At 35.5% G+C, this 20,396-nt stretch overlaps 1 protein-coding gene across 7 annotated transcripts; it reads right to left on the reverse strand.

Annotated features, from left to right (window-relative positions):
• Positions 1-1,086: 1,086 nt before the first annotated feature.
• Positions 1,087-15,052, reverse strand: LOC121257090 (spermine synthase-like). Of its 7 annotated transcripts, none has more exons than XM_041157970.1 (11): positions 14,859-15,052; positions 6,863-6,947; positions 6,577-6,621; positions 6,110-6,171; positions 5,899-6,021; positions 4,000-4,104; positions 3,833-3,905; positions 3,649-3,720; positions 2,593-2,788; positions 2,068-2,197; positions 1,087-1,554 (listed from the first exon to the last, which is right to left on the reverse strand). In XM_041157970.1, the coding sequence occupies exons 2-11, from the start codon at positions 6,885-6,887 to the stop codon at positions 1,456-1,458; spliced, it is 930 nt and encodes a 309-aa protein (XP_041013904.1). In that variant the 5' UTR covers positions 6,888-6,947; positions 14,859-15,052; the 3' UTR covers positions 1,087-1,455. The 7 variants fall into 7 exon arrangements, with proteins under 7 accessions (XP_041013904.1, XP_041013900.1, XP_041013903.1 ...); XM_041157966.1 differs by having other exon boundaries at positions 6,727-6,947; positions 14,859-15,051; XM_041157969.1 differs by having other exon boundaries at positions 6,095-6,171; positions 14,859-15,050.
• Positions 15,053-20,396: the final 5,344 nt, after the last annotated feature.

The following is a 20,396-nucleotide window of genomic DNA, read 5'->3' on the forward strand; positions in this document are numbered from 1 at the left end:
AACCTTGCTAATTTCTATAGAATTCAGACAAGCTTTAAGAAAAAAATAGGGCTGAGAAGGAAAGCCAATAGATTTCTTTTCTCGTCCCTTTCCACCATGTTCATTTGGCTAGACTTTGTTGCTCCGATTTATGCATGTTGGCTTTTCTCCCACCGCCTCCACTAGCCTGCCTGCTACAACCTCAGGCCACCACCCATTCTGCCTAGCATGCGAGCTGCAACAACCCCCACCCCCCCCCCCCCCCCCCCCCCCCCCCCCCCCCCCCCCCCCCCCCCCCCCCAGGATGGTTGGGAAATCGCTGGTCTCCCCCTTTCTGTAAAATTTCCTTTTTTTTTTTTTTTTTTTTTTTTACCTTTTTCCGCTAATTTTCGAATTATTCAATTGTTTTGACATTTTAAAATCCATTTAAAGTTTATTACATAATTGTTTTTTAAAAAAATTGCTAACATGTCAGGTTTTTGTTGACCCCTACCCACTCAACCACTCAACTAGTAGAGTAGACAATAATGAATGAAAGTAGTTAATTGCAAAATTTTAAAATATCAAATATAAATGTTTTGTACTAAAAACTGAGATGGCCTTTTGCAAACTAGGGAAAACCGAAACAGTGAGTTTGCAATTAACCCTTAAATTAATATATAACCATTTGCGAAGAAAATAAAAGATATTGGGCTGAGGGTTGTCCTTGTAATATTCTTTGGATGTATATGGGATTTCGAGTAATGATTTTCAGCCTATATTATTTTATATGGAAGAAACTTCCAGCTCATTTTTTATTGAAAATAGCCTTTTCTTCATCATCTTAACATTTGGTACTAGGATCTAAAGATACATGAGAAATGAAACCAAAGTTCATTGGACAACTACTCATTCAGAGCACCATAAAATTAGGTACAACACATTCAGATGTCTTATAAACAGAAACTAGTGTGTAAAAAGAAGGGGCTTCCATTCCTAGCATCTCACACTTTGGCCTTAGAACAGATCAGGTGCACACTTTTTTTATTAGTACAACAGATCAGATTCACACTTAATTTAATTAAGACTTCAGCTAACACATTAAAAATTTGATTGACCATCAAGAAATAAATCTAAATTTCCGTTTATATTTCATGGATAATCATTTCAGCCAAGCCTGTTATTGATATTAGTTTTCATGCATTTTACACGGTTATAGGATAACTTGCATGTCACTCTTGATAGCAGGTTTACCACTCCATTAAATGAACAAAGAAATACCACACTCCCAGAACATGATGATAATGCCAAAATCCATGATATGATAAAAGTTGCCATCCACAAATTGATTGTTGAAAGCAATGATATTACATGCTATAGAATATAAAGGCCTCACAAATACCTTGAACTCGGGTCATGGCCCCCATCTATTGGAGTGCAATAATCACCCAGTCTCTACTTTCACCGTTGGACTGATTCTCTATGTCTGAAAATCTACTAGGAAATGCAGATTGGTTGTCCCGAGATTGGAGAATCACGAAGAAAGGTCACCTCCCTTTTCAGAAAGGATGGCAAGGCAAATGCGGCTGAATGCATCTGTTACAAAAACAATGCCATTTAGGCCGTGTACTTGGGCTCTAACCTATCCTCATGATCAATAAAATCTAGTTTACCAATCAAAAAACAAAAATAGTGCCATTTGGTTTCAAGCCATAATGTGGCATGTGTTCAATTGAGCAAATAGGGTTTCATTCTTCTTCTTTCCTTTAGCTTTCAGTGACTGCAAATAAGGACTTCAATCACAAGAAAATGTACAACTTTGTGATTCTAGTATGAAGCGATTTCGTTCCATTTATAATGATTATAGATTAGAATGCAGAAAAGTCAGAATGATTCACCAAAGACCTATCAGAATAGGTTTTTAAGTACTCAGGTTAAGTGCAGTTTACCCCCAAAACTTGATCGCAGTCACAACCTTCCTAATGTCTAGGGTTAAAAATAAATATAGCTCTAACTAGAGATATGGGGTCAACATTTTTCTATGAAAGGAAAGAATAAGTTGCAGAGTAGGTTGTACAAGAGATATAAATTGAAGCAGAGTTATCTTACCTCTGAGTTGTAGAACCTTAGTTCTCTTTTATGCTTGAGAGCTCCTTCTAACTTCTCAATAGGATTGATGGGATTTATAAAATCAACAGGTGGCCCATCAGTTGAGCATATAAGAAATCCTATCACGCCACTGCATGACACAGAAGCAGTTCACAAGAATATGGTGATGAGATGTAACCATAGCAATTCAAAATGGGAATACTGAGTTGGAAGAATACAGTTGTGCAAACGGTGCAAACCTATTTGTAGTTGATTGTTTACTAAAATGTCAAAATGTCCAACTGAATGACAATAAAAGATTTTCCATACTATGAAAAATATTCATTAGGAGAAGCAACAAACACAAAAAGTTCAGAATAGTGCCAGACCAACAAGGAAACAAGCTAACCTTCAGTAACCCCCTACCAGTTTGACCACATACAAAGCAGAAAAAGGCAATACGCTGGCAGTAAAATGCAAAATGATAATCAAGAATTTTGGAATGCCAAGTATGAAATTAAGGAAAAAAAAAAAGTACATCAATACCTTGGATATGTTGGAACGCTAGCCCAAGCATAATGGACAGAACCCTTGAATGTTTGACGGCAAGTGGAGATCATATCTTGAATAAGATGAGTATGGAGCCACATGCTTTCTGCCATGTTACAGAGGACACCGCCAGGCCTTAATGCTCTAGCTACTGTCTCAAAAAAAGGCTTCCCTACAAGCTCCTGAGCAGGACCTATATCAGAAAAAAGAACCCCATGAGCAAGGTTTCGGGCGGTTAAGAGTAATGTTAAATACAGTCATGGATTGTGCATGCGCCGAACACTCCTTTTGATAAAGAGTGGGATCCACTATTAAAAAATTAATTTTTTCATGTAGACCCCATATTTACTCACTTTTTTCAAAAGGAGTGTGCAAACACTTGCACAACCCATGACTGTATCTAGCATTACTCTAATAATAAGATGGTTTGTGAATACTAATGAGATAATTTGAGTTAAGTGTTTATTGAGTTTTGGGAAATGAGAGAAAAAGTTAAATAGAAAATTATTATAAAGTTAAAATATTGTTAAAATATTATTTTTTAATATTATTTTTGTTTTAGGTTCCTTTCGATATATATATATATATAATATTTTTACTTATAAAAAAAAAAAAATTGTTTTAGGATTTGAAAAAATTGAATTGTTTTTTGTTTGAAAATTTAGGAAAGTTGTAATGATTAGTTTGAAAAAGTTGTAATGATTAGTCTGAAAATGTTTGTGTTTGAATAATATTTAGGAAGGAAATGAGATGAAATGAAATGAGATGAGAATACATAGAAGTTGTTTCCAAATATCCCCTAAGAGTGAGGACACAGAGGATGGGGGAAAGAAAATCACAGCTTTTAGCATCTCCTAAACAATCAGACCGCATATTTCAGATTTCAGGAAAACCAACATTTATTGGCAAATTTGAAAAATTAAAAAAAAAATCGAAATCAACTTCAGAAAATAATCTGCACCAGTAATCAATTATGAATATTATTTTTTTTATACGTATATCCATTATGAAAATTTTAAATGGATCATAACAGAGAAAGAAACTACAACATACCCACAGGGTCCGATGAATCAACAATGACAGCATCATACTTCCCCTTGGGTGCACACCGAAGAAAATCGACAGCTGTCAGGGTAACAAAGTAGGATCAACTAGAGGCATATAGCCTTTTATACTCACCAATTCAAAAGAAACCAATTAAAATGGAAACGAACCAATGACACTATTTTAAGCATACCATCAGCAATATAAAGGTGGACACGAGGGTCCTCAAATCCAACAGCCAACTCAGGAAAAAACCTTTTAGAGACCTAAAAGAAAAGAAAACAACCCAATAAGTTGATTAACTAGAAGCAATCTCAACTAGCAATAACACGAAGAATGCACGGTACATCATCCACTTACATCAATGACCATCTTATCTATCTCGCATATGTCAATTTGCTCCACAGAGCTATGTCGAGAAATCTCTCTAAGAACACCACCATCACCGCCACCAACAACCAGAACCTGTAAATTTGACTTTAGTAACACAGAGCACCATACTAATACAGAGAGGAAAAACCAAAATGCAAATCAAGCAGAAGTAAAAGGTGCCTGATGCTCCTTAGAGCTCTCTCAATTTATATCAAGTAATATTCAATCAACCAAAAACCTTTCCTTGAACATATTTTAAGAATGCAAAAAGCACCAAGAATTACCTCAAAGAACCAATTTTCCAAATGAAAGAAGCAAAACTAATTATGAAAAAAATAACCCACAAAACTACTCATTGCAGATGAAGCGCCCAAGCAATATTTTTTTTTTTTTTTAATGTCGGCGAACCTCTCCAAGGCAGCTTCGGGCCCATTCCTGCAGAGTAAACTCCGGTCCCGTGCACCGTACTCTCGGAAATTTTCTTACACGGAAATGGTTAAATCGCTAGCTTTTCACCAGGGGGTGTAACTCCAAAGGATTGTTTGCATCCATGACTCATAAGGTTTTGAACCTTGGACCTTGAAGGGAATGATACCCCAAGACCAAGGCCTTCACCACTTCGGCCAACCCCTTGGGGTTCCCAAGCAATATTTATACCATACTATATTCAACTAAATGTTCTTGGTGTCTACTATAGTTGAATAATCCCATATAAGGCTCTTCATATACGGTCTCTTCTCCATATGCCTAGAAACTGCACTTTGTAACCAAACTAGTTTATGACCAACGGAATGGCCACAATAATTCAGTGAAATGCAATCCAACCAAATTTATTACTGGGGCAAAGTAAAACTACCATTCTACAGCACCACATGCTCCTAAGACACTGGCAACTATAAGCATTCCACCACAGCAACCACTATAACAGAAAATACATTACCATGCCAAACTTATCATGCAACGAACAAATCACCATTACAACTACCACAGTCAATGCATTTCAGCACCAACTAGCATCACCCACATTGCTAACACCACAGTTGTGACAACATAAAGGATTTGCACTATGTTGTCAATAATAGACAGAACAGAACTTAGAGATTTTCCTCTCATTTCCCGCTTCAGATAGAAACTCTCTCTTGCACCCAAAGAGGGTACCAATATCTTTTTAAAAAAAAAACAATTAACAGGCTACCAATATCTGTTGTTTTTCTTAGAAAAGAAAGGGGTACTAATATCATTTCTTAAAAGAAAAACAGGCTACCGATATCATCTGGTCAAAATGGAAGAATTATCAGATTGAAAAAAATAAATTCAAAGCTGTGTTTTTCGAAGCAAAGCAAAATGACAAGATGAAAAGATCACATAGCAGCATGGCAAATGAAATGTCTACCCATTCCTGCCTAATACAGATTGATGGAACAACCTTTCCCACCTGTCTAAAGGGTTTCAAAGTTCCATTCCACTCTTCCTATCACCACTGTTTGCTGTTCTAATTTCAAAAAGAGAATGATAATCAATTGGCTTAAGTAGAAGGAAAAAAATCATATTTATTATCAATACTTTCTCTTAAAGTGCCCAGAGGCAGTACAGTTTTATAGTAATATATTTCTAAATGATACAGGCGCATGAAAGTATAAACTTCAATAATCACAATGCATTGATGCTGTAGTTTTTTGTTCTAATAATTTACTTCTCTTTGATATAAAAGGGAGTTAAGATTAACAGCATCATCTAATAGTATCAAATACCCTACATCTAGGAACTTTGTACACCCAATACTCAATAAAAAATCAAAAACAAAGAATATGAAAGAGAAAATAGTGCACAGAAAATGCATACTATCAACAGAAAGACAACAAACCAAGATTTTCAGATAGAAATTACAGTTTTGGGCGATGGAATAGAACAAAGAGGAAGATGAGCAATCATCTCCTGGTAGGCGCATTCATCTTTCTCTGTCAGTTGAACAATGCCATCAAGTACAAGTACTTTCCCATATGTTGAGGACTGCAAACAAAAGAAATGGTCTGTAGCAACTCAAATGAAAGAATTATAAGAATCCCATGTAAGAATGCCAAACCTCAAAAACCAGGACCTCTTGAAACTCTGAATTTCCCTTGTACAAAACCTTTTCCACTGCTAGTGAATGGGCTTCTCCTAAATATGATCAAAGAAATATCAGCTTGGTTATTTGTATGACTGGATGATGCATATCCCCTAAATTAAGTTAGACATTAACGAATTACATATAAATTAATAGAGAAACAATAAAAATAAAAGCTTCCTAGTATAAGGAGAGTGTGACTGGCTAGTCTACCACAAAAGATCCCACATTTGTGCTCAAAGAGAAAAGGGCAATCTAAATATATCAGAACAATAACATAGGTCACATAACTCAAGATATCAAAATCATGTAATAAAACCCTGTCATTTAAAAATGCACACATTCACAAAAAGAAAAAATGCTTTAATCCTTCTGCAAGAATACAATCTCAAAATGTATGAAATGGATACAATAATGAGAAACATGTAGTGCATGACATATACGAAGGCAATGCCTACCAGGCCACATCGGGTTGTTAAAATAAACCTTTTTTCCAGCTTTCCCTATACAAGGAAGACAAGAATAGGTTTATATCATTTAGCCCAGTCAATGAGCATAGGTGTATGAGCAAACATAAATGAAATGTTTAAAAACCCATAGATAATGACCAGAGCAAGAGTGAGTTTCCGAAAACCACCCAGAAACAACAGTTGAATGGCATTTTGCCTCAAGCTCAGGGTCTGAAGAGCTAGCCTTCAAACAACAAGAAGGGAGAACCTTCTCTGGGCCATTCCGGTTATTCACCTTCCCATCCATAGTCTTCCGGCATTCCAAACCTCTTCCTGCGCCGCCCTCCATATATTATCTTTTTCTTTTCCAGCTCCAGTCTCTAAATACCAAAATATATCCATAAAATATAAATTTTAAACCAAGAACTTATAATGGGATTAATCCTTCATACGCATTGATAAAAACAAAGAGAAGCATGTACCTTGAAGTTCAAGAATTCATCTCCATTACAACAGTTCATAAATTAAAGCATCAAAAGAAATCTATATAATATACATTATGTATGTATATATGTATAAAGAGAATATAGCATTGCAGAGAATAGCACCAGGCAAAATATCAAATATACAATTCCAAGCAAAAGGGTGCAAGCTATAAAGAAATCCATTAGCAAAAACGGAAATACATCCTGCAATCATAAATTAAATGAGTAGCAAATGCATATGATTTACAAATACATAAGATTAACAACAAATACATAAGATTTACAAATACATAAGATTAACAACAAAATCGATCACAACACTTCCCAAAGTACATTTTATGTAGCAAATAAAGAACCAACAATCATCATGAAATCATGCAATCGTATATCCCAAACTTAAGAAAATATCACAAGCTCCATTCCCAAAATGAAAATTTCCTACACCTCTTAAAAAATTCTCAGGTAATTTTGTTCGGTTTCAACTTTCTTGGTTTCTGTTTTGACTCTTGTAATTTTATACTGTAAGCAAACGTGAGAATAAATGATGGAATGGAAGGAAATATGGAACCCATGAGGGAGAAGATGAAATGCTACGGTAATTCCATAAATTGGATTTTCAAGGAACCCAAAACCTCCAAAGATCAGAGATCTGACAATTTTCCAGGTTCAGAATTAATCCCCTCGTCTTCTTCCTCAAGACTTAGCATGCGTGACCCTAACAGAATTTCAAGTAAAATGACTAAACAACCCCACTAATGACTGCTGTTAAACACAGCGTTTTAATGGAAAGCAATAAACTAAGGCCCTGTTTGGATAGTGAAAGTGTTTCATCTCATCTCATTATTACAACTTTTCCAAATTTCCACACTAAATATAATAAACAATTCAACTTTTTCAAATCCCAAAATAAAATAATATTCTAACAATATTTTATTCAACTTTCATCTCAACTCATCTCATCTCAACTTACTATGTAAACGACACCTAAAACTACACCATTTACATCAATGAACCCTGCCTTATAGGCTTACAACGACACCATATGCCCCTTCTCCAAACCGCCCGTTTTATACCCAATAAGCCATCCTCACTCTCGCAGACTTCCATTTGCCCTAGCCTCTATCCTTTTCGTATTCTCTTTCTTTAGAGCCAAGATCTCAGCTTTAGCTCCTTCCTTACACACGATCTTCTCACTGGAACCCATAACAATCTCCCCTCTTATAAAACCTTGCTCACAAGGTGTGGGTACAAAGTCCTGAGCTTCCACAAGTTTTCCCTAGTGCTATCCTCCAAGGGGGCTCCAACCCATTTAATCAGAGCTTCGGTCACAACATGGTGGCCTTGCTACCTCATGCGGTGCTCCAAAATAGCCTCAGGCTCAGGTATGATCTCTCCCATGTCATTTGTGGGCAGAAGAGTAGGAAGGGGCTGAACTCGTTCTCCAACTTTCATCTTTTAAGCAGAACACGTGAAAAATAGAGTGGATCTTGGAAGTGGATGGAAGATCAAGGCGGTAGGCCACCGATCCGAGCTATTGGACCACCTTGAACGGCCCATAGAAGCAGGGAGCGAGCTTCAAGTTGTGGCGCACGGCCACTGACGTTTGTTGGTACGACTGAAGCTATAGGTAAACCCAACCTCCTTCCTTGTATTCCCTTTCTGTTCTCTTCATATCTACATACAATTTCATTCAGTCCTGAGCTGCCTTGATGTTGTTCTTCAAAAGTTCCAAAATTTGATTCATGTTTCTCATCAACTAGTTGACGGAATCATTATTTGAGGTTCTTGGAATGTAAGTCATTAATTTTGGGGGTGGGTACTCGTATAGAGCCTCGAAAGGCGACAGCTTGGTGGAACTGTGAAAAATGTTTGAATATTGTTTTGGTTAAGGCACTGGAATGAAATATTTCGGTACCAGTAACATTTCAGGGTAGTCTATATATAATAAATTATTATATATGTATAAATTATATTTCAAAATAACATCAATGCAAATCTTAAAAAGTTAAAACATATATTTATAAAACTCAATAATACTTTTAAGTTCTCAATCCAACTATTTAAAAAAATAATTACTCATCTTCATTGGGAAAAAGGAAATAGGGATTTGATGTTAAGTCCTCGAGAAAAAGATATTAAAAAAAGTCAAGAAAATAGTCTTCAAATGTAAGAATTGAAATGAAAATTATGAAAAAGTCAGAATTTTTACATTAATTACAAAAAAAATAATAATTTTGGCTGGTACACCGAAAATCAGTCGGTATTGACCGAAACGCACTGGCAAGGCCAGTATTTGACCCGGTACGAAACATATACATTTCCTGTACTGGTCACTACTCCGGTAAGCTAAACATTGGCCATACTAACCGATACAGTACAAAATTCAAAACTTTGATTATACCACCACTCTACTAGTGGTAGTCATTGTCCCCAAGTCTTAGGTCTTGTTCACTTTCACAAAACTTTTCATCTCATTTTATCTAATCATTACAATTTTTTCAAATTTGCATACAAAATATAATAAACAATTTAACTCTTTCAAATCTCAAAAAAAAAATAATATTAAAAAAATATATTCTAATAATATTTTATTCAACTTTCAACTTTTATCTCAACTTATCTCATCTCATCTCATCTGCAAAAACATACAAGGCCTTAGGTTTTTGACCCACGTAACACCTTAGGTACCCCTCCAGACTTTTATTCAAAGCTTCTGTTTGTCCATCACTCCAGGGATGATAGGCAAAACTAAAATTTAGGGTAGTGCCTTGGAGAGCAACCAGACTTTTCCAAAAAGAGTTAAGAAACACAGAATCATGGTCTGACACAATGGTCCTCGGAACCGATGTAATTTAAACACTGAAGTCAAGAACACCTGAGCCACATCCTGGGCTGTTAGGGATGGGAAAGCGCCATAAAATGGCCATATTTAGTGAATCTGTCCACAACCACATAGATAACAATAGCTCCTTTGGAACTAGGTGGACCCTCTATGAAATCCATAGAGATGTCGGTCCATGCTTGTTTTAGTATGGCCAGGGGTTGGAGAAGATCAGCTGGAGGAATTGCTTCATATTTAACAGCCTAACACACCACATTCCCGCACCCACTTCTTTATGTCCTTTTTCATGTCGGCTCAGTAAAAATTCATTTTTGCCCTATGGTATGTTTTAAGATATCCAAATGCCCAGCCATAGGATCAGTATGAACATAATGAAGCACCTTTTCAATAAAAGGGGACCTCGGCACTAACATCAACCTTCCTTTCTTTAAAATGAGCCCTTGCACTATAAAGATTCCTTTAGGAATCTCATGTTGTTCCCTTGCCTTGGCAATCAAATCTGTGAACTCCTTAGACAGCTAGTAGCTCCACTTCAACTCTTCCACCCAATCTGGATTTTGGAAACGTTATCTAAGCCAAAACCCCTTCTGTGGAGTAGCCATCCTCCCTTTTTTGAGAAAGAGCGTCGTCAGCCCTATTCTCCAGGCCCCTCTTATATTCGATCTTAAACTCATACCCCATCAGTTTAGTGAGCCACTTTTGCTATGCTTTCGTGTCAATCCTCTGTTCTAATAAAAACTACAAGGCTTGCTGGTCTGTTTCCACTATGAAGGACTATCCCAATAGGTAGGGGTGCCATTTTTGAACAACCGTCACCAAGGCTAGTAGTTCCCTCTCATACGTGGAGAGGAGAAGAGCCTTTCCCTTCAACATCTTGCTTAGAAAAGATATAGGTTGCCCGAACTGCATTAGTAGAGCTCTAATTCCTTTCCCACTAGCGTCGCATTAGATAGTGAATGGACGCATAAATCAAGGAGTTTCAATACAAGGGGCTGGGTAACTACTTCTTTCGATTTAATAAAAGCTTGATCGGCTTCTGTGTTCCATATAAAGCCATTTTTTTACAAGAGGCCTGTTAGGCATTCCATACTCTTTAATGAATTTCCTATAGTAGCCCGTTAGGCTTAGGAACCCTCTCAAGGCCTTAGGGTTCTTGGGAGTGGGCCACTCAAGTATAGAAATTACCTTGGCAGCGTCTGCCCTTCCTCCTTAGGCAGAAAAAATGTGACCGAGATAATCAACTTTCTCCACCCCGAACCTGCACTTGGACAGCTTTGCATAAAGCTTGTGGTATTGCAGTAATTCCAACTCCTGTCTCAGGTGATCTAAGTGCTCCTTCCAGCTTCAGCTGTACATTAAAATATCATTGAAAAACACCAAAACAAACCATCGCAATAGCGGCTTAAATACATGGTTCATTAGCCCTTGAATAGTGGAAGGGGCATTAGTGAGCCCAAAGAACATCACTAAGAATTCATAATGCCCTTCATGAGTTCTAAACAGTCTTAGCAATATCCTCAGGTACCCCTCTTATCCGATGGTACCCCGACCTTGGATCCAGTTTTGAAAACAATGTCGCCAAACTCAGCTCATCCAGTAACTCATCTATTACTGAAATGGGAAACTTATCTTTTATTGTTTTTTGGTTCAGCACGTAGTAATCAACACACATTCGCCAACACCCATCCGCCTTGCGCACTAGCAGCATCGGGGAGGAGAAAGGTCTGGAACTGGGTCAGATCACAGTAAATCAGCCACTATTTTTTCAATCTCCGATTTCTTGTAGTAGGGGTAACTATAGGGTCGGTTAGAGATGGGTGTTGTACCCTCTTTTAGCACTATTTTGTGGTCATGGCTTCTTGGAGGGGGTAACCCCTGAGGCTCCTCAAAAACCCCTTTGAACTGCTCCAATAATTCCCTAATTTCTGCACTATCCACAACATTGTTCTCCTCCTTTTCTTCCGTCTGAATTTGTAACAAGAACCCCTTCCCTTTGGTTATCAAAGCTAACATTATCTTACTACTCCCCTCAAGGGACAGTGGCTAGAGTCCCAGCCCTCTAAGCTCAATATTCCTGCCATATTTCAAAATCTGCTTTGATAATTTGGAGAAGTCCCAAACAATGAGGCCAAGAGTCTCTAACCAATTCACCCCCAATACAACATCACACCTGCCCAACTCAAGAATATAAAGAGAAGGGAAAAACTGAGTATTTTAAGAAGGACCAAGTCACAATAACCTTCACTCTGAATTATTGCCCCATTTGCCACCCTTATAGCTAATTTTGTGGACTTCTTTACATTCAGTCTGGCCCTTAAGCTATGGGTGCTTCCTGAGTCCACTAGAATCACCATTTGTTCCCCACTAATCCTTCCCATCAACCTCATCATACTCGGGCTAGGAGTTCCAGTTGTCGCATTCAAAGAAATTTCAGGTGCCACCTCCACCATTGGGCCCATTACTATGTCATCCTTCAACTGATTTTCCTCCCTTTCATTTCTAGTTGGCTCATCTTCAGCCTCATCATACCCCTGCAACAAGTAGATTTTTGGAGATTTACACATGCAATGGGTGCCACTTTTCGTCGCAATGGTAACATAACCCTTTCTTCGTTTTTCATCCATCTGAGTTGATAATATTTTCTTTGTATGTGCAAATGGTTTGGACCACTTACTGCCCCCTTCAGTGGACTGTCCCCCGTATGATGTATTACTGGCAGTAGGTAAGATACCCTTCTCACTCCCTATTTTGAGGCTTTTTCGTGTGCTCATAAAATATTCTACTTGTCTTTTGGTCAACCCAAAGGCCGCATTTAAGCTCACCGGATTTAGCATTCTTAATGGTGGGCAAATTTCATCTTTCAACACGCTAAGAAAGTAGCTAAGTTTGTGCACATCTAAAAGGCCTTTAAGCCTGTTAGATAGTGCTTCAAACTGTATTTTGTAAGCTGCCACAATAGAGTTCTGTTTCAACCTCGTCAAGGCCTCCATCGGGTCATCGTAAGCAGTGGGACCAAATCTAATTTGGAGAGCTTGGGTAAAGTCTCCCAGTTGGTAAAATGGCCACTATCCCATGCGTCCTGATACCAAATAAGTGCCTCCCCATGCATGTGATATGAAGCCATTAATAAATGATGTGATGGATGAATTTGATGAAATTCAAAATAATGGTTTGCTTTAAATACCCAACATGTTGGGTTGTCCCCATCAAATTGTGGAAAATCTAATTTAACACCCCTTGTTAATGCTCTTCTAGGGTCATTTACCTCAAGGTCTTGGTCTGGTTTGTGTTCTAGTGTTGGTACCTGGTTTTGATTTTCAAACAGTGTGCGTAGCATGTCAGTGAGTTGATCTACACACTCCCTAAGATCCTGGATGGTGTTCTCCTAATCCTCCGATTTGCATTGCCTGGCCTCTTTTTTTTTTCTTTATGTTGGGGAACCTCTCCAAGACAGGACCCTCAGACCCACCCATGCAGAATAAACCCTGGTCTTATGCACCACACTCTCAGAAGTTTCCATACACAGAACTGGTTAAATCAATGGCTTTTCACCAAGTGTGTGGTCCCAAATGATTATTTGCACCCATGACGTATTGAACCTTAGACCTTGAAGGGAGTAATACCCCAAGACCAAGGCGTTCACCACTTGGGCCAACCTCTTGGGGTTTGGCCTCTTGTTTAGATCTGGTGCTTTCTGTCATTTGGATCGATAGGCTCTAAGATACCACTTGTTATGACTCTTGTAATTTTATAATGTAAGCAAACGTGAGAATAAATGATGGAATGGAAGGAAATATGGAACCCGTGAGGGAGAAGATGAAATGCTATGGTAATTTTATAAATTGGATTTTCGAGGAATCCAAAACCTCTAAGATTATGACAATTTTCTAGGTTCATAATTAATTCCCTCGTCTTCTTCCTCAAAACTCAACCAGCGTGACCCTAACAGAATTTCAAGTAAAATGACTAAACAACCCCACTAGTGACTGCTGCTAAACACAACGTTTTAATGGAAAGCAATAAACTAAAGCTACACCGTTTACATCAATGAACCCTGCCTTAATAGCCTTACAATGCACCGTTTTATACCCAATAAGCCATCCTCACAATTGCAGACTTCCATTTGCCCTAGCCTCCATCCTTTTCATATTCTCTTTCTTCAAAGCCAACATCCCAGCTTTACCTCCTTCCTTGCACACAATCTTCTCACTGAAACCCATAACAGTTTCAAATAATGTTATAAAGATTCAGAATAAAATCATAGCTCGTCTTATTTCATTTCCAACGTTTTCTTATCAACCAAGGAAATCCACTGTCGCGAAGAAAACAACGAAACCATCTTCCTTTACAGTCAAAGCCATATCAAACCACGTACGAACCAAGAAAAAATTCATCACGGAAAGCATCAGATTTTCCATCTCAGATTCCACATGCCTATTGCATTAAATTATCGCACGATCCTTCCTCTACGCACCGTTTTGTCACCCATATCTAACAAATTAGCACAAGCCCTAAGAACCCGTTTGGGTGGGAACAAACTTTCGGTTGAGAAAAATAAGAAGGGCATCAACTGGCATCGACGATAATTCAAACGAACATCGTATACCATTTCCAAACGGCAACAACTTCAAAAAATTTCTCTCGATATTTTCCCAGGAGCCAAACAGAGGCACTAGGGTTTAACACAAGATGATCCAATTAACAAAACCCGAAGCGCCACACTATAACCTCTGCTTCTATAATTAGAAGGTTAAATAAAATAGAACAAAATACAAAAGAAAATAAAGGAAAAGAATTCATTTTTCAGTCAGAACCTGAAACAGAGTAAGGGAGATTATATTATTTAAAAAAAAGAGAGATATTATACTGCAAACCTTCAGATATGGAGACAGAGAGAAGGAACCTCTATATATACATATATATATATATATATAGAGAGAGAGAGAGAGAGAGAGAGATCTTGCCTGGCGTTAATGGTAGTGATCTCTTTTCTTCTTCCTTGTCTCCCTACTTCTCTCTCCTGGGGGCAAAGGGTGAGCGGGAAAGAGATCACAGAAGGTCTGCTTGTTTCTCTGTCTCTCTCTCAAGCCCTTCGTTTGGATGGAAATGGAGGTAGCCAATATTATAAGATTGGTGCTAGAGCCACCGAGGATGCGGCGATGCCCACCGAAGTCTTCTACCCGAGTAGTGTATATTGTTTTTTAAAATAATATTTTTAAATTCTTTTAAATATTTTAAAAATTAAAAAAAAATATTTTCTTAACCAAGTAAAAATAAAAAACAAAAACAAAAACAAAAATCAATTTGATACATAAATTCGGTGAGATTATAAAAGAGATTGAGTGATAGTGAATTTTGTTTATAAAATTTAAAACATAATTTTTTAATTTTAAATTTTTTTTATAAATCAAGTCTTATCATGTCAACTAGATAAATGTGTAGATAAACTTTTAAATAGAATTTTTTATTTCGACGTGACAACCAAACTAATGCATATATGAATACACATTCTATTCCAAATACTTCTATTTTCAATAATTACTATTCCTTTTCTAAGGTGTCAATTATAATATTCAAAGCTTACGTTGATCTGGTCCAAGCAAATTAAATAAATAAATGTCTTTTCAAAGCATGAGTTATGTTTGACGTTGAAGAGAGATCGAGGAAAGAAAAAAAGAAGATGATTATCGATCTATTGCCTTTTATGATTAAAGGGATAATGTATGTCTGTCCCACTTTGGACCATTCTATTCAAAGACTACTTTTATTTTCGTTTTTTCCTTTATGCTTATTTAGAAGATTTTAGTGTAATTATGTCTTAGGTCTTCAAAGATGATCTTTTTTGTCAGATGGTTGGTAAGAAAACCAACCACTAGCGTTGATTCAATAAAAGAAAATTATTAGTTGAACATAAAACTGATTGATTGAATTTTTTATTTTTTATTTTTTTTTATTTAATGCTTAAAAAAGTGAATATAAGTAAATTGATATTTTTTTTATTTTTTAAAAATATTTAAAACTATGTAAAAAATAATTAAAAGAAAGGAGGAAAAAAATTAAAAAATTATTTGCACTTATCGATCCATTTCTTTGATTAAATCATCCGTCCCAATAACACCATCCTTGATAAAATGACGACAACTTAGCCATTTTTGTGTATTTCAACTGCCAACTAGATATTCAACACTTAAGTATTTTTGTTAGGAATGGTAGATGCGATTGTTAGGCATAGTAGATGCAAGGTTTTTATGCAGTATTTTTCTTCTCAACAGATGAACGCTCTACTGACTACACATTATAGAAGTCGTATATCATCTTATTCTTGGAAATGCTAGGGAATCGATAATGGTGCTCTGCATTATAGTGTAAATTTATTTTTTTATTTTTTTTTCCAATTATTTTTTATATATGTTTAAATATTTTAAAAAAATAAAAAAAAATCAATTCACTAATAATTAATTCCTTAATTATTAACTAAAAAAACCAAACAAACAAACAATCGGTCATATTTCTTGATCCATTAAGCATTTTCTTTTATTCTTTGGAGATCCTTTTAACTTCTTGTCTGCCGCACCAACAAAGCCGAGCAACGCCACAATAGGGATGCGACAAGGCTTTTATCTAATATAGATCTTTTGATTGGGCTTTTGAGTGTTGGGCTTGGAGCCCATTATATCCTGCCATGGTGATCAACGATTCGAGCCCACCTTGTGCAATCATTCTTTGATGGAGCAATGAACAACGAGCATTGCTTGAATCGTTTAATTAATGAGCTTTCTTAGGTGCAAGAACTTTGACGCATCAAATCACGTATTAATATTGATATGATTTTTTTTTATTTTAAAAAAGTAAAAGAAATATTTTTTAAGAGAAGTAAAAGATCTTATATTTTACAAAAATTATTTTCGTCTTCAATTCGTACCGTCTCATTAAACGGATGCCTTACATGTCAGTATCGGTGTGCAATTTGGTGCGCAAACTCACATACAAGAAAAATTTTTCTAAATTAATTTATTTAGAGCATTCTCATTCGATTTCTTATAATTTTCTCTAAATTTTAGCTGGAAATCACGCGTCTTATAATTTTCTCTTAAATTTTACTCATCTTTAAAAAGCTTCTTACATCAAATTCTCTATCATTTTTCTATTCTATTAAAATAATCTTTTTCTATTCTTTCTTTATTATTATTTCTACTATTTTATTTATATATCTTTAACTACTTCCAATAATATATATATATATATATAAAGTGATTTAGAGAATAAATAGTAGTTTCTTAAATATAAGGAGCTACTATTCACTTCCTAAATTTTTTTCTTAAATTAAAAAACCGAATAGAGCATATATTTAAAGAAAATTCTAAACATAAATCCTATAATTTAGAAAAAATGATATTTTAGACATCCGGATGAAAATGTTGTTTAACAACAATGAATTGTCGGGAGGCTAATGTTCATGTATGCCTTGTATCCTTATCCTAGTAGCTCACGGGACACGTGATAGACCCCCCTTTTTTTTGGTCTCTAGTGTTGTCCGTCCTTTTACAGCTTTGCTAGGGACAACCGCGACATGCAAACGTGGAGTAACCGGTTGTGCGTAAAAACTTACGTGGAATTTAAAAAAAAATAAAAAAAAAAAAAAGCAAAAAGGTAAAACAAAGAAAGAAAAAGACCTCCCTCTCGTTCTCTTTCTTCTTTCGAGTCTACGGTCTTGGATTTGGTTTACTTTCTTGATTTTTTTATTTCTACCTTTCAATTAATGTGTAATCCCTCCCATCTCCTGCATATTTTTATTTGGGCTAGTTTTTTTTAATAAATCCATCCATCACTTGTTTTTAACATTTTTCAAAAGAAAAAAAGAAGAAGGAATAGCTTGTATGGTCCATGTACATAACTACCACGCAATACACAAAGTATTTTGTGGTCAGGTATTTGGTATCTCCTCTAATTGGAGAAATATTAAAAACTTAACGGCGACGGTGTATTTCATCAAGACAACGACAGCAGCAGTGAGCTCTCCTTCTTCCAAACCCAAGATCGAGCAGAGCTTTCTTCCCAGACGCGATCTCTAGCTTCTTTTCATATGAGATTTTCCAAAATTTCCCTCATTCGTTTTAGATCTTAACATTAATTGCAAAAAAAAAAAAAAATGAAGTTTTCTCTAGTTAATATATTTGCTTCCCTTCTAAAGCATTCTAACATCTCCCATAAAATTCTTGAGATCGTCACTTTTTCTTTTCTCTACTCAATTTTAGTTGAAGGAAAAGCAAACTTGCGGGGTTTTGAAATGAGCAAAGAAACTACGGTGAAATACTTGGTACTGATTTCACCTTTCAAACACTTCCAGTTTAATCATTTTGGCACATCTTCAAAGCGAAAATTTTCATCATCTATGTCTTCAAAATCGTTGTTGGGTCTCTTGTCTTTGTGGTCTTCGAGAGTCTCAAATTTTTAACTTTGCACTAGACCCTCTAGCAGAAGTGGGAAAAAATTGATAGAGAGAGAAGGAACAAAACGAAAAAGTGGGAGGGAGTAAGAAACGAAATAGAGAGAGAGAGAGAGGATAAAGAAATGAGAAATTTTATTAAATGGGGCACTAGTTGTGCACCAGAAGGTTGCAACAAGTATTTTTGTTACTAAAATATGAGTAATGCTACACAACCTCTCATCCTCCATACACTATATTTTTTTAAAATTTTAAAATTTTTTAATATTTATTTTAAATTTTTTTTTTTGAGTTTATTCTTTTTAAACTAATTTAATTTTTCTATTCATTATTCATATATTAAATATTTGATAAAAAAATAATAAAAATTTAAAAAAATGTAATATGCGAAGGTTGTATGAATAGTAAAAAATTGTGTAAATTTTTTACTAAAATATTACTCACAATCACACTCATTGGACAATGTGCTGCCATGTTAGACCTGGCAGTTGAAGTTTTGTTTTTCTTGAAGGCTGAAGCCCATTTGTACTATGCATATTTAGAAGCAATATATATATATATTTTTTTTTTAATTTAGAAGCAATATTATTTTAAATCCTAAAGCAAGAACCTTCTATATTCTTTTCATAGAATACTTAAGAATACTTATTTACTACTATTTAATATTTATTATTATTTTTTTAATATTATTCACAGAATACTTCAAAAGATCTCACTATCCAAATGCAATAGTAATTAATTAGAGGATACAATATGTCATTTCATAGTATGAATTAATTGAAAAGTGTAAAACACTTTATAATAAGACTCTTTGCATTTACACCTCGTTTATTTTTACAGATAAGATGAGATGAGTTGAAATTAAAATAAAAAATTGAATAAAATATTGTTAAAATATATTATTTTAATATTTTTTTTTTTTTAGATTTGAAAAAATTGAATTGTTTATTTGATTTTTTGTATGAATTTGATAAAGTTGTAATGATTAGATGAGATGAGTTGTAATGAGTTGTAAAAACAAACGAGACCTTAATGTTATTTTGTGGATGTATGCAATCAATCTCAAATTTACCTCACTCCAAAAGAGAAAGAAGTGGGAATTGAGACCCTATCAAATAAAGGCTCCTTGCAAACTTCACAACACGATTGTTCACTAAAACTTTAAACACGACCGTGAGTCTTAGGAATCATATATTTTGGTTTTTTTTTTCCGTTATTATATAGGTTAATTCGAATTATGTTAAGCGGAGAAGAATTCCCGCAAGTTTGGATTATTGCTCATCTTACAATTCACGTCAAGTTGTTGAAATTGCACATCTAAGTCACTTAAGATACTACTAGAGTCTCTCAATAAATTACATACTTCAAGATCAAAAATCTAAGATGGTTGTTCTAGAAAAACGATAGAGAGAGGGAGAGACCTTTGTTTGTACGGTCACTCTTTTAAAAAACTAAAGAACATAAGATTTTTATTTTAAGAATATGGGTGATTAATAAATTTTTCTAAAATTTAATTAAATATTGTAACTTTTCCACTCATGGGAATGCTACATGGGTGTTGGGTTACCCATTTACTAATAGTATGGACCTAAAAAGTGTCATGGAAGACATTTTTCATATTTTTTAGATGTACTTCCTAGTATTGCTAAATGCAAGCTATCAACCGAAAACATTTCTTTCATCTAAGGTGAAACATTTTCCAAGGAGATTGTTCTTGTCAACTCACCGAAACATGCATCAGTATTACATATATATTTCTACATACTTTACAGTTTAAGTTCTAGCCCGCGCGCGCATAGCCTGATCAAGAGCTGACTTTTTCACTCTTGCAAAATTAGTATCCAGGTTTTTTGCTCGACTAGTTCATTTCTTCACGCTTTTAACATCAATCTCTGAATTCTGACCAAAGATTATCTCCAAATGTAGGCGATGGCCGTGATGTTTTCTTAATCTTCCCTTATAAATTAAAGGGTGTCTAGTACTGTCGATTGAATATATAATATATATAGTACGTAGTATACCAACCACTCGCGTTGATTCAATAAAAGAAAATTAT

This window comes from Juglans microcarpa x Juglans regia, chromosome 3S (assembly GCF_004785595.1).
Source record: "Juglans microcarpa x Juglans regia isolate MS1-56 chromosome 3S, Jm3101_v1.0, whole genome shotgun sequence".
NCBI lineage: Eukaryota > Viridiplantae > Streptophyta > Magnoliopsida > Fagales > Juglandaceae > Juglans > Juglans microcarpa x Juglans regia.